This window comes from Zalophus californianus, chromosome 11 (assembly GCF_009762305.2).
Source record: "Zalophus californianus isolate mZalCal1 chromosome 11, mZalCal1.pri.v2, whole genome shotgun sequence".
In the NCBI taxonomy this organism is placed as follows: domain Eukaryota; kingdom Metazoa; phylum Chordata; class Mammalia; order Carnivora; family Otariidae; genus Zalophus; species Zalophus californianus.
The window spans coordinates 11,040,831-11,056,838 of NC_045605.1; the positions used below are offsets into that span (position 1 = coordinate 11,040,831).

General features: G+C 51.7%; 1 protein-coding gene across 4 annotated transcripts in view; it reads left to right on the plus strand.

Annotated features, from left to right (window-relative positions):
- Window positions 1–16,008, plus strand: part of ZBTB16 (zinc finger and BTB domain containing 16) — a 184,767-nt gene that overhangs the window by 111,653 nt on the left and 57,106 nt on the right. For all 4 annotated transcript variants that reach the window (XM_035722771.1, XM_035722773.1, XM_035722772.1 and 1 more), the window contains exon 4: window positions 11,160–11,246. In XM_035722771.1, coding sequence (XP_035578664.1) covers window positions 11,160–11,246 — 87 coding nt within the window. The remainder of the gene's footprint in view (window positions 1–11,159; window positions 11,247–16,008) is intronic.

A 16,008-nucleotide genomic window follows, 5' to 3' on the forward strand; every position in this document is an offset into this window, starting at 1 on the left:
GGGCTTTCTGTGCTGCCACCCCGATTTTGTTTCTGTTTCTTTGATGCGTACTAGCTATGAGACCTTGGCTAAGTGAACCAAGTTTTTCAAACTTCCATTTTCACATCTTCAGGATGGGGATGATGTTAGGATTGATGGGAAAATTGAATGGTACGTGGCGTGTTAAGCCGTTAGTACGGTGCTTATTTCATAGTATTCAGTAGATGTTTGCTATTTGTAGTCTTGTTTTTACCACCAGTGCCACTGCTCCGCATTGAGGGCAGTCCTCGCAGGACCCCTGGGACCCTGGGACGGGAAGGGTTAGGGGGCCGTTGCCCAGGGCCAGTTCCGTTGCTAGGCGCCTTCATGTGCACTGCCTCTTTGAAACCTCCCAACACCCCGTGGCCCCGCTGCTGAGTGAGTGGTGCCCCCTGGACTTGTGTGCTTGTAGGGTGGAAGGGAGGTATCGGGCTCCTTGGCCGGTGAGGACACCGCGGCTCCCAGAGGTGAGAGGCAGGACCAGAATGCAGTCAGGGCCCGGGGAAGGCTGCCATGCCCTCCCTTCCCTCTGAAAATAACTCAAGTGAGAATTTAATTGGAGGGAGTGTCAGGGAATGTTGGGGAGCTGGGGTGGTGGCCGACCTCAGCTTGGAAATTCTGTGGGCAGGCAGGGCTTTGATCTTGTCCACTGCCCTTGGAGTGGCCCGATTTTGTTTCTCTCCATTGTCCAGACAGTACTCATGAATCTTACGCCTTGGCGAGGCATGTGGGGAGGGGCCCCCAGGCCAGATTTCGGGGGGAGGGGGGAAGGCCTGTGACAGAGGACTCTGAAGGTGCTTCAGCAGAAAGGAGCAGGGTAATTGAGGTTGACAAGAGGAGGCCAGAGGCTCGGGTAACGGACGGAGCTTTGAAGCCACTAGATGCCCATAGAAATCCTTCTTTCCACTCTGAGCCTCTCACCTGAGAATGAGAATGCCCGAGTCGGGTCCAGGGGAGAAGACAATTGTTGGTATCCAAAGGTTGAGGGCATAGCCCATAAAATCATGGCAGAAATCCCCAATGACCACTTTACCTGGTCTCTTACACATGCCGCGACCGCAGCGTTATCTTTCTTAAACAAAAAGCAGCGAGCGCTTGAGAGCCTCGGTGTTCGCTGGAACCCCTGGGTCAGCCTTTCCCCTTGGCCTCATTGGCTCAGCCCCGCTCTGTCTGGCTAATGATTCTCTCAGCGTCTGAACTGTCTGTTCCACGTTGCCTGCCTGACAGAGCAAGGTATTTCCTTGAGAAGGAATCCCCTGGCTGAAGCCGAGAACCCGGCCCCAGCTCGGGTTAGCCAACACCGCCCCATTGCCAAGGCTGTAAGCACAGGAGCTCCCCTTCATAGCCGAGGAGAGGGTCTTTGCCGTGTGCCTCTGGCTGGTTCTCACACAACACGTGTCCATCTTTCCTTCACCCTGAGACATGTCCCAGTTTAAAACTTGTCATTTACAGATGGAGAGGTGAAGTGGCCCACCCAAGGCTGCACGGCGCAGGTGGGGCAGCTGGGCCTCTGAGTCCATTTCTCTCTGTGGTGCTTCAGGAGAGCTCTCCTCGAGCCTGCTCTCCACCTGCCTCCCCCCTCGGTGCCCCTCTGTCCTCCCAAACAGCTGAGTACCTTGTGTGCAAGAGCCCCGGGGAATACCAGCTCTCTTCTCTCTAGGGCGCTCATGGCAGGTGGGCTGTCCCCCAGGAACTGTGGGGCTGGAATTCCGGAAGGCTCAGGCCAGATGCTGGCCTCCTGAAGCTCAACAACTTGATGAAATGAAGCTACTCCATAATCATAATAGCGATTCAGGCACCTGCTGTGTGCCAGGTGTTTCATATAGGGTTCATATGGGAGGGTTAATAACCCCATCGCAAGGAGGGAACGGAGGCTACAAAGTTGGCCTCAGGACCATATCACCGGTGAGGAGAACTCCAGTGCCGGGTCTGGCCACCAGCTGCTGGGGGACTTCACCTCGGGGACGTATCTGAGTTGGAGGGAAGTCTGGTCTGTCAGAGCGGGGACTGACATTCTCATAACAAGAGAGGGGTTTGTGTCATTGTATTGATTACCCCCATACCTGGATTAGCCAGTCATGGAAGTTGCCTGGGGAAGAAATGGGTTAAAGACAGCGCTAAGGTGAACCCCCAAATCAATACTCTTACTAAGACTTTGGGAAGATTTGCACGCTTTTGTTTTTTCTGTGACAGATTAATTATCCTACTTGTATTTTATTTAAAATAATTCACCTTGAATAGGTTTGCACTCATTTTAGAAGGAGGTTGATAGTGCTGTCAAAACTTGGCCATGAGTGTTGAGAGCTGACTGGAGAGGTGCCATTTCTTTGACCTTCTTCCAGGGAAGAGTGATTGGGGCCCTGTGTTTACTTGTATATTGTTGTTTTTTGTTTTTTTGTTTGTTTTGTTTGTTTTTTAGGGGGGAAGGGGCAGAGGGAGAGGAAGGGAGAGAATCTTAAGTAGGCTCCATGCCCAGCGTGGAGCCCAACGTGGGGCTCAATCTTACGACCCTGAGATCATGACCTGAGCCGAGACCAAGAGTCAGCTGCTTAGCAGAGCCACCCAGGTGCCCTGTACGTTGTTAGTTTGTAGAGGGGTTTCTTGGAGGTGCACAACTGTTTAGTGCCCTCTGCCTCTTTTTATCTTCCACTCCCCAGAGAACATCTGCGGAAGACTTGTCCAGAGTAAGCATCTGTTCTCCCTTCTTTCGTTCTTTGTGTTTTGGCTGTGGTGGTAAGAACGCTGCAAATGTTTCGCTAGGTTTGTTGCGTGCCTTTGATGTCTTCCCTGGCCCCAGACCTTCCTAGTGGGGGAGAGCAGTAGTAACAGTCGTGAATGTTAACGACAAACTACGTTTATTGAGCAGCTCCTGTGTGCCAGGCACGGTGTTGTAGACTTTACATACACTATTTAAACGGATCCTCACTCAGCCCTGGGAGGTAGCTGCACTGTGCCCAATTATAGGAACAGGGGCAGAAATAGGCCCGGACCGGAGAATTAGCTTGCCCCAGGGTGGGAGCTAGGACTTGAACCTGGTCTGTTTGACCCCAGAGCAAGGGTTCTTAACTTCTCTATGCACAGCTATATGGTAAGTATATGTGTTTGTACTGGTGGCCAGGGGCTGTTTCTCGAAGCCTTTTGGGTTCCTGCTGGTGCTGAACTTGGTGAGCACGGGAGCTCCCGAGGCTCTCTGAGAATTGAGTTGCAGGCATAAGGGACAAGGAGGACCTGTTTTCTGTGTGGGACTTGAGATCGGGACCACGGTATCCCAGTGACAGCCAAGGGCACTGGGGTACCGTGGGACCTCCCGACAGCGTGAGGTTTATTGGGTAGGGTAAGAAGTGCTCGCTCAGGCTCGAGATGCCTCAGCATTTCCTTCTGACCCATTCCACGGCCTCATCTTCTACGGAGCGGACATTGAACCACATGTGAGAGGTCCAGCCACTCGGCAGGTCATTGATGGGGAACTGACGTCTATAAAGGTCTGAAAACCTGCCACTCACAGTCCCCAGTTAGCCCCCGTCTCTGTTGGCACAGCTTGGAGACAGTCTTCGTGGCTTCCTCAGTCCTACCTTGGATTGGGGCCTGCACTGTTATTCATTCACCCCCCCGCCCCCCCTCCCCTGTCCTGTCGTGGGTGCCCTGCCCCCACTTCCTTGTCGGCCAGAAAGAACTCTCCTCCAACCGTACCCTGAGCCAGTCTCCTGTCCTTCCCATATCTGCCCGCTGCTTCCCCTCTTCCCCGAATGAGTGTCCCTTACAGAGATTCTGGTTCTGGATCAGTTGTTGTGGTGTTGATCCAGGAGAAAGAGCGAGCTAGAGAGAGAGAGAGAGAGCAAGTGAGCTGGCCTTCCAGATCCTCTCGGGGAGCACACATCTCCTTGAGTGAAAGAACACGCAGTGCTAGCCTTTGGAATTGGCAGCCAGCATACTGCTCTCTGTCTGATAAGAGGTACTGTAAATAAAACTGTACACCACGGCCCGCTGTAAAATGCCCTGTGTCTGTACTCATTGTTCTGGCAGCTTATGCTTTTTTTGGGCCTGCTGTTTTGGTACACTCTGTACTTCCTTATGTAAGCAGGCATGCATATCTCATCAGAACATTCAAGATGTTTATTTTAAACTCTCAAGGAATTAAAAGAAAAAGCATACACTGTTCCACATTAGATGCTGCCAAATGTGAAGTGTTTTTTTCAGTGGCCCCCCCCACCTTCTTATTAGCATGGGGGGTGGGAGAGGGAGGGGTTTTGCCTCTTTTTTTTTCTTCTTTCATTGGCTTCTGCCTTATTTACTTCAGAGATACACCAGCCCACTTTTGATGGTGTTCAGCATCTTCTACTCCCCGTCCTGGATGCTGGGGACCCCCCCCACCCTGTTTCTGGTGGGGAGGGCAAATAGGGAGGAAGGCTTCGCAACTCCAAAGGGAATTGTGGGGGGGGGAACAGCTGCGGGGAGCCCGACGAGCTTCTGCTGGATTTCAGCTCTGTTGTTGTAAGGCTGGGTGGTTAGAGAAAGCTTTATGGTTTTGAAAGGGCTTTCCTGGCCTGTGTCTCCTTTGATTCGTGTGAGTCGGGGTGATCCTTAGCACAGAGCGAAAGGGGCCCCCGCACATGGAGGCCTTGGACCATCTCCAGCCTCCTTGAGGGCTGTGGTGGCTGCCTCCTTTCCTTCCACCCCAGCTTAACCTGCATTGAGCCCTCCTCCTTCCTAGAGCCCCTGTCTGACCTTCTGGAGGCGTCCAGAAATGAGAGAGAAATAGGAGAGAGTAGGAGTCGGGGAGATTCAGAGGGGTCAGGCGTTCCTGCTCCCCCAGGGTAGCTCGTGAGGCACCCTTGAGCCTCATCTGCAGGATCCCCAGGGACTGGCAAGGCGAGGGCGTCTGTCTGTCTGTCTGTCTCTTTACCACTGAACCTCAGGTAAACTCTGTGCCCGGGCTGGCCATGGGGGTCGCTCAGCAGATTCGGCAAGCCTGTCGAGGGTCCGCTCTGGCTGCTGGAGGCCTCTTGGACGGGAGGCCCCTGAGTGCACTGAGGGAGGGGTTGCTTTTTTCTTGCAGGGATGCGAGCCCTGGGCAGCTGGGTGGGGAACAGAGGGAGAGCGTGCTCCAGGGGAAGCAGACAGCCCCATTTCCACCCTTTCCCTTCTCTGCCCCAAGCTGCCTGAGTGCCAACCGAGACCACGTCCTTGAGTTTTCAAAAGGGCCAGTAGAGAACCCTGAGCCTGTAGAATAAGGACTCTGCCACCCCCTAGGGGACAGCCTGGCAGTGCCCTGAATGGCCACTGCCCTCTTCCCAGGCCAGTTTTGGGCTTGGAACCTGCCGGAGGGCTTCTTTGTTTACTGAGTGAGTCGTGAGCACAGCTGCAGGGCAGGCAGGGAACAGGCCCCTGGGAAAGAGTGGGGACAGGCCAGAGGCCAGCCCTGCCTGCTTGCACAGAGCTTACAGTCTGCTGGGGAAGACAGAGAAGAGCCGGGCAGCGCAGGGTGCTGGCCTGCGGCTCCTGGGGCTCATCCGGGGAGGATTTTGGAGCCGGATTGGTGAATAGTTGCCAATACTGACATGTTCGTCCTTTGACAGATTTTCCTGCTCCCCTCAACAAGGCAATCACTCACCTTTAAATGAGAGGCGTGAGGTGTGTGTGTGAGTGTGAGTGTGTGTGAGAGAGAGAATAGTGAAATATGTTTTTATAAATGTGAGACTCATTTTACACAAGATTAATGACCTCCAAATAACTGTACCTTGAACTTCAGTAAAATCAATCATACTTTGCACAGAGAAGTTCTTTAAAGGAATCCTGACCCCGGGCCTGACTGGTGGTGATGGTAGCTACTCCTTACGGAATGTGGGTGTCTGCCCACCCCCGACCCCGGATAGAGGGCCGGCCCTTCACCCACCTTGTCAACTCCTCCGAGGGACTGACTTTTGTTCCCGTTTTACAGAGGAGGTGACAGACCCACTGAGATCAGGCAGCTTGCTGGAGGCAGGGTCTCAGCTCATGACTAGTCCAGCTGGGATTCCAACTCTGACCCGTCGGACCTGAATCCTGGGCTCTGGAGCACGCTCTCCTGCCTCCTGAGGTATACATGATGTCAGTGAGCTCCTGTATCTGGAGAGTGCTTGGTGACTGGCGAGGAGATTATGTTCATTAAGATTCATCTTCCCCTTCCATCTTCACTACAGCAGAACCCATTTCCCAGCTCGGGAAGGACGGTCTCTGTGGTGCCCACAGCCATGAGTAGCCGGGCAGGTCCGGGACCCAGTTCTTCCCACTCTAGATGGTGCTGTTTGCTCAGATCTGTAATCGCGAGGGAGGGTGGCAAGGGTCCAGCCTGCTCCATCTTCCGGCTGTTCTCTCTCTTGGCGGTTAATTTCTGTCCCTGCCGTCCATCCGCCTCCTCGACCGCACCTCTCCCTCTGTCCTCACTGGCCCCATTCCAGCCTGCTGGCCTCCACCTCCTCTGTCTGGAATGGGTTTCCTTCGATGGGGGTGGGGTGGGGTGTTGCTTCTTCCTTCAGCTTCCCCACTCAGATGCCAGCTCATCAGAGAGCTCTTCCGTGCAGACCCCACATAAAATAGCAGGCTCTGGCCCTCTTTGTCCCTCTTTGTCCCTCTTCTTAACTTATTTCTCTTTTCATCACTTGTCCCCACCTGGCTTATATTTACTGGGTTTTTTAAGATGTGCCTTCCCTTCTAGAACATAAGCTCTCTGAGGGCAGGGATTTTGTCCCATTGTTCATTTACTGTAATCCACCTTTGGACATACTCTTAATGGACATCCAAAGAACATCCCTGTGTGTAGGTAGGATATGGCAAGGCATGGCCATCCCTTACCTGTGCCATGCCCTGGTGCTCTCCCCACTCCCAAGATGAGCCCCAGGAACGTTGGGGGGGCGGGTAAATGCTGATCTTTCCCATGCATCTGTTGTGCTCACTGGCATGACCTCTTTCCTCCCCTCCATCGCTGCCTCGCATTGATGCTTTATAAATGTATCAGTGCCTGAATGATGTCACTGTAATGCATTTTGGGAATAGCCATGTGGTTTATACACACTTGAATTGCTTTGAATGCAAACCTGACATCACAGTGAAGGCAGCAGCGAACAACATATGCACAGTAAACAGGCAGAGACTGTCTTATTGATTAACAGATGAGGCCTCTATTATTGATCAAAGCTTGGCGAGGAAATTTATCACTTTTAATTTCAGGGCTGCCAAATATTTCTGCCTCTGAGCCAGCCATTACAGAGACAATTTAAAGGCACATGCCTCCTTGGGAAGCGGGGGTTTCTGCCTCTCTTTGCTGGGCTTCCGGGCCCAGGAAGTACCTATCTTTGCTCTTGGGCTCTCCCTGGGGAGTTGGGGGGCGGGGGTCTCAGTGGGGGTGGGGGGCAGTCCCAGAGCTTCCCGAGTGGGGCCTGAGATGGGAGCCAACGTCTGCGGTCTTGGCATGTGATAGGAGTTCTGACCCATCTGGGTGGACCAGGCTCTGCACGGAGGCCAGGGGACGTTCACAGCCTCAGCTCAGTGTCGTGACTTCAGCAGGGCAGGCGGGGAGAGGGGAGGACGCTGAGGGCAGCCAGATGTGGTCAGGCTCGGGCCAAGTCGGCAACCTTGACAATATCGCATGTGCTGATCTGTTTTTATCTTCATCTGAACTTGTCCGATGGCACACATCCGGCCCTTCATTTCCTACCTGCCCACCTTCCTCTCTGCTTCTCGGTCCTTAAAGCTGATGCTGCTGTCACTGTGTGGATGGCTGTTTTCTAAGAACCCTCTGCACCACATCCCTTTGAGGTGGCGGCGCAGAGCCTCCTCACCTGGTTGCAGGGCTCCTGCCTGAGGCTGAGCCCACGGGGCTCTCCGGTCCCCGCTGCCCTCCTTGGGCCTCCCCATCTGCTCTCTTCTTTAGGGAGCCGTTAGAACTGTGAGAAGCAAAGAAAGAAAGGCAGCGAAAGTCAGATCCCTTCCAGATCTGCAGGAAGTCATTGCTGGCTAGTGAGTCGGGACTGGGGAGAATTTCTCGGGGCAGGAAGGCTGTAGCGTCATCCACCTGCCTGGTCCGCGCTGCTCTTTGACGTACTTGCTGCATTTCCAGTGTACGTGGATTTGAAGGGGTCCTGGCCGCCACCTGAGGGAACACGCATACGGACTGTCTTGCCATCAAGTTCCTTCAAAAGCTCCTTCTGGAAGTCGTAGAAGGCACGAACGGTCCTTGGTCCAAGGACACCTTGCAGCTTGAAGGGACACCCGGAGGTGATCGTGACCACCCCGTCTCCAGGCAGAATTCCACTCCAGCCACCTAATACAACTGGCAATATTTATATTTGAAGCTCTTTATTTTATTTTATTTTATTTTTTTAAAGATTTTATTTATTTATTTAACAGAGATACAGTGAGAGAGGGAACACAAGCAGGGGGTGTGGGAGAGGGAGAAGCAGGCTTCCCGCTGAGCAGGGAGCCCGATGCGGGGCTCGATCCCAGGACGCCGGGATCATGACCTGAGCCAAAGGCAGATGCTTAAAGACTGAGCCACCCAGGCGCCCCTGTATTTGAAGCTCTTAAGGAAAAGTGACTCCATATCTTTCCTAGGGCACTTTTTCATTCATTTATTCAGCTAGTCAACTAATGTTTTTATTGAGCCACCTGGTAGATGGTATATTTTGCTCATCGGTTGGAATATAGACAAGGTCACTGTTCTCCTAGGACCTGCATTCTATACACACTCTGGGATCCTTTTCCCTTCACTGGCAAGAACTCTTTATTGCCATTTAATTTAAGCTTATACAGGTACAAATCGTATTCTGAGTTCTGTTCCTTATAGTATGTGCTGTTACTCTAAGGAAGAAGTTTTTAAAACTTCTCAAAAAGAGTAGTGGAACCATTTCTCCAGCTAGAATTTTACGCAGAACGTTGATGTATAAAAGGGGCGTATTGGAATTTTATTTTCTTGAGTTGGGGGGAGGGAAGCCCATACCTCACCTTCTCATCCGTGAAGCATCTTTGCAGGTGGAGGCCTAGGGAAGCCCAAATACACAGAGATTAAGAACAAAGGCTCTGAAGTCAGGCTGGCCGGGTTTGAATCCCCTTCTGTTACCCGCTGTGTGATGCTGGGCCAGCTACTGAACCTCTCTGAGGTTGGGGTTTCTCGTCTGCTAAAGGGGGGTAATAGCAATATGTACTTTTCATGGTTGGTAGGATCAAAGGCAACAATACATCTTAAGCACTTCGCATCGTGCCTGGTATCTGGTAGAGCCTCAGGAAAGCGGAGATGGTTGGAAAGCAGCACTAGGTTTCTACTATAAATATGTGTAAGAAGTTCTGCCGTGGGGCGCCCGGGTGCTCAGGATGCTGGGATCGAGCCCCGCCTCGGGCCCCCTGCTCAGCAGGGAGCCTGCTTCTTCCTCTCCCTCTGCCCCGTCCCCCCTTGCTTGTGCTCTCTTTTGCTCTGTCAAATAAATGAAAAAAATCTTTCAGAAAAGTTCTGCCTCTTCTGAGACTCTCATACAAATGTAAAACACAGCACTGAAAGGAACGATGTGGAGAGAGTCCCGGAAAGGGCAGGACGGAGCCGGCATGCTTGATGCGCGCACGCTCCGGTCTTGAGGATGGAATGGGACAGAGAACTGGGACCAGGCTGTGCTCACGCGCAGAGACTCAGGGAGGGTCCAGCGCTTCCACCCAGGGCTGGTGAAGACAGCTCCCCATGGAGTTGGGTGGCTAGCTGGTCAGGTCTCACAGCCACATAGAGGAATTCAGAATCAGTGCAGATTGTGAGCCGTGTAAGTTCTTGAGCAAGAAGTAGGAAGGAAGCAAGCGGCCTTCAGGGCACCTGCATGTATTGGGTGAATCAGACCAGCTGGTGGGTTTGGCGGCCATCCTGAGTCTGCCAGTGTTCTGGGCACCACCCAACAAGGGCCTGGATGGGGCAGTGAGAATCGACATGCAGTGCAAGGGATGCATCTAGTAGACATTTGGAATGAAAACGGCCAAGGCTGGAGACAGGTGCCCCCCGAATGAAATCACTTTATCAGAGCCTTGAAGAGTGTTAGCAAATGGTAAAAAGCCCTGTTTGTCTTGATGCTGTGGCCTTGTCACTTTGAGCCTTGTAAATAACGGTTTGGAAAAAGTTTATCAATTTGAATCACACTGAATTGATTTTGTTGATTCCACAAATATGTACAGTAATAATAGGTTCCCATGGGTGTTGGGCCGATGCAGCCACGCATGTGATGACACGCTCCCGCCCTCGGAGAGCTTCTAGTGTGGCAGGAGACAGGGATGGGTCCACAGGCATTTAGGAGAGCATACAGTGAGCCTTTGATCTGGAACATACGGGGTGCTGTGGGAGCACAGGGAAGGGCTGCATCCTCCAGACTTGGGGACAGAAGTATGGAAGCTGGTGCATAGGTGGTGCTATCCGGTGGGGCTGGAGTGTCAGACATAGGAGGAGCAGAAGAATGCGCAGAGGCCTCTCAGTGGGGAAGAGCCTGACCCCTTCAGGGAACCCAACCGGCTGAGTGGGACTGGAGACCAGGCAGCAAGAGTGAGGGGCGAGAGACAAAACTGGAAAGATAGGCACATCCAGAAGTGCTTTGTGAGCTTGGTGAGGAGTTTGGATTTTATCCTGAAGACACAGGAGAGCCATTCAGGGATTTTAAGTGGTCAGGTGCAGGGGGTCGTTGGGGCAGGTAGCCTAGTATTGGACGTACTGAGTTAGGGGCTGTCCAAGTAGAGGCATGTCAGCAATTCCTACTCTCCCGTAAGGTACAACCTAAGCAACAGGGCATGTTTCCCCTTCTTGAATCTTTACTCCTCTCCATGGAGCCAGCCCCCCAGAATCCTGCTGCCTCTTGGGGCATCTCATCGAGACCCCATCTCTGCTTGTATCGGTTATTCTGACTCTGTTCCCTCTTCTCTCTGGGAGACCCCTGAATGGTGGCATCTGGAGCTCAGTTGGGTGGGTGGTCACATTCTGGAGGAGGGGCTGGGCTGGCTGCTGGGGCCAGCGACGGTCCCTGACTCGGGATCTTCACCAGTATCCAGCCCCCTCACCCAGCATCCACCTATGCGATTTCGGCCCAGGACCCCTTCCCCACAAACGGAATATCACTCTCACGGTGACTGCCTCCCTTTCTTTTCAGCGGGTGCCAAAGCCTTTGTCTGTGACCAGTGTGGAGCCCAGTTTTCGAAGGAGGATGCCCTGGAGACACACAGGCAGACCCATACTGGTGAGTTGACTGATCCCCATTCTCCAGGTCCTCCAGCGTGTGCCAGCGCACGCATGAGGTAGCTTGGCGGCAGCCTCTTTCAACAAACATGACATCTGGTCATGTCCTGGGGAGCTTGTGCCACATTCAGCTACACTTGTGTGTGGGGCTGGCTGGCAGGAATGTCCACGTGTGACCTTGCCCCATAGCAAAGGCTGCCCTGGATGAGGTCTCACAGGCCACCAGAGTCCCGTCTTCACAGAGCCTTCTAGCATGCTCTTGTTGAGGTCTTAGAAGGCTCGCGATGTTATCTAGCATCCCCTTCCCTTGGTGAACGGTCAGGAAACCTCTCGTACTCTATCTGAATACCTCTGAAACCCTCAGTGGCCACAGCAGTCTGGTCTTCCTGCTGTGAGTCAAGTCATGATATAAAAGAAAGCAGTGTCTACAGAAGGATGCGTGTGAACCATTCAGCTGATGATGAGGTCACCGTATTTGGTGTTAGAGGCCCGGTTGCTCGGCCTCAGTCCCATCACACCGTTAGTCACCTTTAGTGTAGCCCAGGGCCGTACCCCATGTCACCGGGGGAAGCTTTCAGTAACTCTGTAAGGTCGGAGGCACCTCCCGTGTCATGGACGAGGGCCCTCCAAGGAGGGACAAGTGACTTGCCCAAGTTAATAGGGGGGCCCGGAGTGTTGCAGCTCGGATGGCCTGGGTCTCACCCTGGCTCTGCCCTGCCTGCCCACAAGACCAGGGATTCATCCTTGAAACTCTCTTACTTGGGGTCACTTCCTCCGTTAGCCAAGTGGAGTCATAATCATACCTACCTCCGTAGCGTTGTGTTGTCATGGGGATGAATTAAGATACTTTATTTGAAGTGCTCTGCAGAGTGTTTGGCCCATAGTAAGCATTTCATACATAGGAGTAGATGTATTTAAAATATTTATGGCCTTCCCACAATGTGCCTGGCATGATTGTTGCATTTAAGGTATGGTAACATACAAGAGAGATGGCATTCCTGCCCCTCGTGGAACTGAGATTCTAATGGGGAGACGGTATAGGCAAGTAAGTGTGTAATATAAGGTCAGGTAATAATACATGCTAGTGGGGAAATGAAGCAGGATAAGGGGAAAAGAGTGATAGGGAGAAAAGTAATATTTTAGATTAAATGACCGGGCCTCTCTGAGAAGGTGACATCTGAGCAGAGTCCTGACATGAGGGAGTGAGCCTCTCAGAGGGAACAAGCATTTGCAGAAGCCTGGAGGCTAGGCTGAACTTGACTGGCTCAGGAAACAGCATGAGGAGCCTTGTGGCGGGGGAGGGAGGGGTGGGCAGGGAGTGAGTGCAGAGAGTGGTGGCAGATGAGGTAAAAAATCAGGTGAGTCTCTCAACCCTAGTAAGGAATTTGGGTTTTATTCTCCCTGTGCTGAAAGTCCATTGGAGGGGGATAAAATATTTGCAGATTGTATCCCTGATAAGAGACTTACAGTTAGAAAAGATAAAGAACTCTTACAACTCAATAATAAAAATACAAATAACCGAAATAGAAAAAAATGGGCAAAAGATCTGCATAGACATTTCTCCAAAAATAGACAAGTAGTCAATGAGTGCATGAAAAGATGCTCAACACCACTGGGCCATCATAAGGGAAATGCAAATCAAAATGACAAGTTGTTTTTAATACCCATCGGGTTGTGGCTATAAAACAAAACACGGGCCGTGAGGAGTGTTGGCAAGGACGTGGAGAAATCGGAACCCTACACAGGGCTGGTGGGAATGCAAAATGGCGCAACCACTTTGGACAGCAGTCTGGCAGTTCTGCAAAGGGTTAAACATGGAGTTGCCATATGCATAACAACTCTACTTCTGCGTGTTTACTGAGAGAAATGAAAACGTACATTCTCACAAAAACTTGCACATGAACTTTTATAGCAGCATTATTCATAATAGCCAGAGGTAGAGATGACCCAGTGTCCGCCCACTGATGGATGGATAAACAAAATGTCATTTATGGACAGGATGGAATATTATTTGGCTATAAAAAGGGGTGGAGGAGTGATACACTGTACAATATAGATGAATCTTAAAAAACATCATGCTCAGTGAAAGGAGCCAGTCACAAAAGGTCACATGTTGTATGATTCCATTTATAGGAAACATCAAGAAGGAGCAAATCTATAGACGGAAAGTAAATTAGTAGGTTCCAGAGGCTGGGGGAATTAAAGGGAAATGAGGAGTGACTCGGGGGGAGGTGATGAAGATGTTCTAAAATTGATGGTTGCACAACTCTTGAGTATATTAAAAACTATTGAACTGTACAGTTTAAATGCATGAATTACATGTTATATGGTATATAAATGATAGTATATGCACACACACACATCCCACCCACATGCATGTGCACAAACACGTATAGAGAGAGGAGATAATAGTCCATTGGAGGGTTTTGAATGGGAGAATGACATGACTTGATTTATGTGTGTAATAGCTCACTCTGGCTCCTTGGGAATTGACCACGGAGAGTGTGTCGCTTAGTAATTACTGTGTAATGAACCACTCCATCGGCAGATTAAAGCCACCGAGTGTTATTATCTCTGACAGTCCTGTGGGTTGACTGGGCTCAGTTGGCTGGTTTTCACTTGGGGTCTCTCATGAGATTGCAGTCAAGCCGTATGTGGGTCCGGAGGTCGTCTGCAGACCCAACGGGGCTGGACATCGAGGATAGCTTCCTCACTCTCTGTGCTCTGCCACTAGGCCTCCCTCCACAGTAGAGTGGCCTGAATTTCTTCCAGGACAGCCCAGGGCCCCAAGAGTTTGGAAGCGTAAGCTGCCAGCTCTCTTCTGAGCTAGGCCAGAAACCTATAGCATCGCTTCTGCCATGTTTTATTGGTCAGGGCAGGCACAGGTGAGCCCCAGATTCAGGGGGTGGAAGGCTAGACTCCCCTTCTCAAGGGGTCGTGACAGACAAATACGGAGTGGTATATGGCGGTCATCTTGGAGACTGGCTGCCAGGCTACTACAGGGGGCTAGTCTGGAAGAAGGAAGACCAGTCAGTCATTGCTGCTGTCACCACCATTATGTCAGCGGTATTTCCGTGTCCTGTGACCTCCCACGATCTGCCTTTCCCAGGTGGAAAACATGGTATCAGGGGCCTTGCTCTGGACAACTGGAGGAGCGCTTTCTGGGTGAGCATCTCCTTGGCTTGGTTATATAGAGAAGGTGACTTGGCCAAGTGATTTTGCCCAGGGTTCCGGAGCTAGTTGTCTTAAAAGCCAGGGCCAGCCCCAGGGGTCCCGGGTCCCAACCAGTTTCTTATTGCCAGACCACACATGACAGAGAATCCCACTCTGCGAATTCCGATCTGGGGCCTGTGGAGACTGAGCGGTGAGCCGCTTGAGCTGTGCATGCAGATTAAATCTGCAGCAGGAGGAAGCAAGCCACCTCCCAGCAAGGATCAGAGGCGGAGGCTGAGTCCCTGATGGCGAGCAGAAGGGGAGGCTGTTTTCGAACAGATCCGGGGCACTTAGTGAGCACCTTCTGTGTGCCTGACACCCCCCACCCCGGGGGAGGGGGATACAGCAGTGATCAGTGCAGACATGGTCTCTTTTTTTTTTTCAAACAACTTTATTGAAATAGAATTCACATACCATACGGTTCACCTCTTAAAAATACACAATTTGATGATTTTTGGGATCTTACACTATTTTTTAAGCATACAATTCAATGGCACAAATGACATTTCTATTTGTTTTTAGAATCTGGGTTGATGCAGCTTTGAAAGTTGGGAGCCATCTTAGGACCAATGCTTTTCTAGGATTTATTAAGTCAGTGAGAATTTGAAAGTGGCCAATGCCTTCCAGAAAAGTCTATTTGACTAGTGGTTGGAAAGAGCCTGGAGTTTGAGTCCGAAGCCCGAGATGGGGCTCTAACTCCACAATCTGGTAGGATGATGGCCTTGACTTGTTACTCGTCTTTTCTGCCCTGGGGGTCTCCTCACCTGCAAAAGAAATACAGTGCATCCTTCCTATGGCAGAAGTGGGCCCAGCCCATCCCGCCTCACTTTAGCTTTATCTCCAGGTTGAGTCAGTAGAGCTCTTGAAAGGGACGAGAAATGGAGAAAATGAATCCAAATTAAGGATGAGAGGTGAAGGGGGATGCTTTAGGAACGGCTCCCTCCCCGCCTGGGCACGAGCTGTGGGCACGCTCCCCCAGTGGTCACTGGCACTGGGCCACTCCTAGTGCAGGCAGGCTTGGCTGGGTGAAGGACAGATGCACAGCAGGGTTATCCTTCGGCAGTGGCTCTCCCTAACCCACGGCAGAGCTCATTTATAGCACCGTTGCCTGCAGAACCCAGGTAGTTCCCCAGACTCATCTAATAATCAAAGAAAGGACACAACTGGACATCCATTTGCCATCTCTGTTCTAGGAAAGGGGGCGCATGGAGCAGGGAGCGGCCAAATTACAAGGAATGCTGACAGTAACGCTGAGGTTATTGGGCTGGGAAGAGACAGGTGGGGTGCCAGGTACAGTTGGAGAGCCAACAAGAGAGCCAAGAGCGCTCTGAAGAGGAAAAGGAGCCGAGACCCTGGGGAGAGGGAAAGTCATGGTCATGCTGCTCTTTGTTTCTGATACCTTACCGGATAAAACACATTTCTCTATTATACCCATTTAATAGATGAGAAAACGGAGGCCTAGAAGCCACCCACTAGGAAGTGGAGAGCTGGCACTTGACCCAACTCCAACTTCAGCGCTCTTCTCACTGCCCCCCACCTGCCTCCAGAGT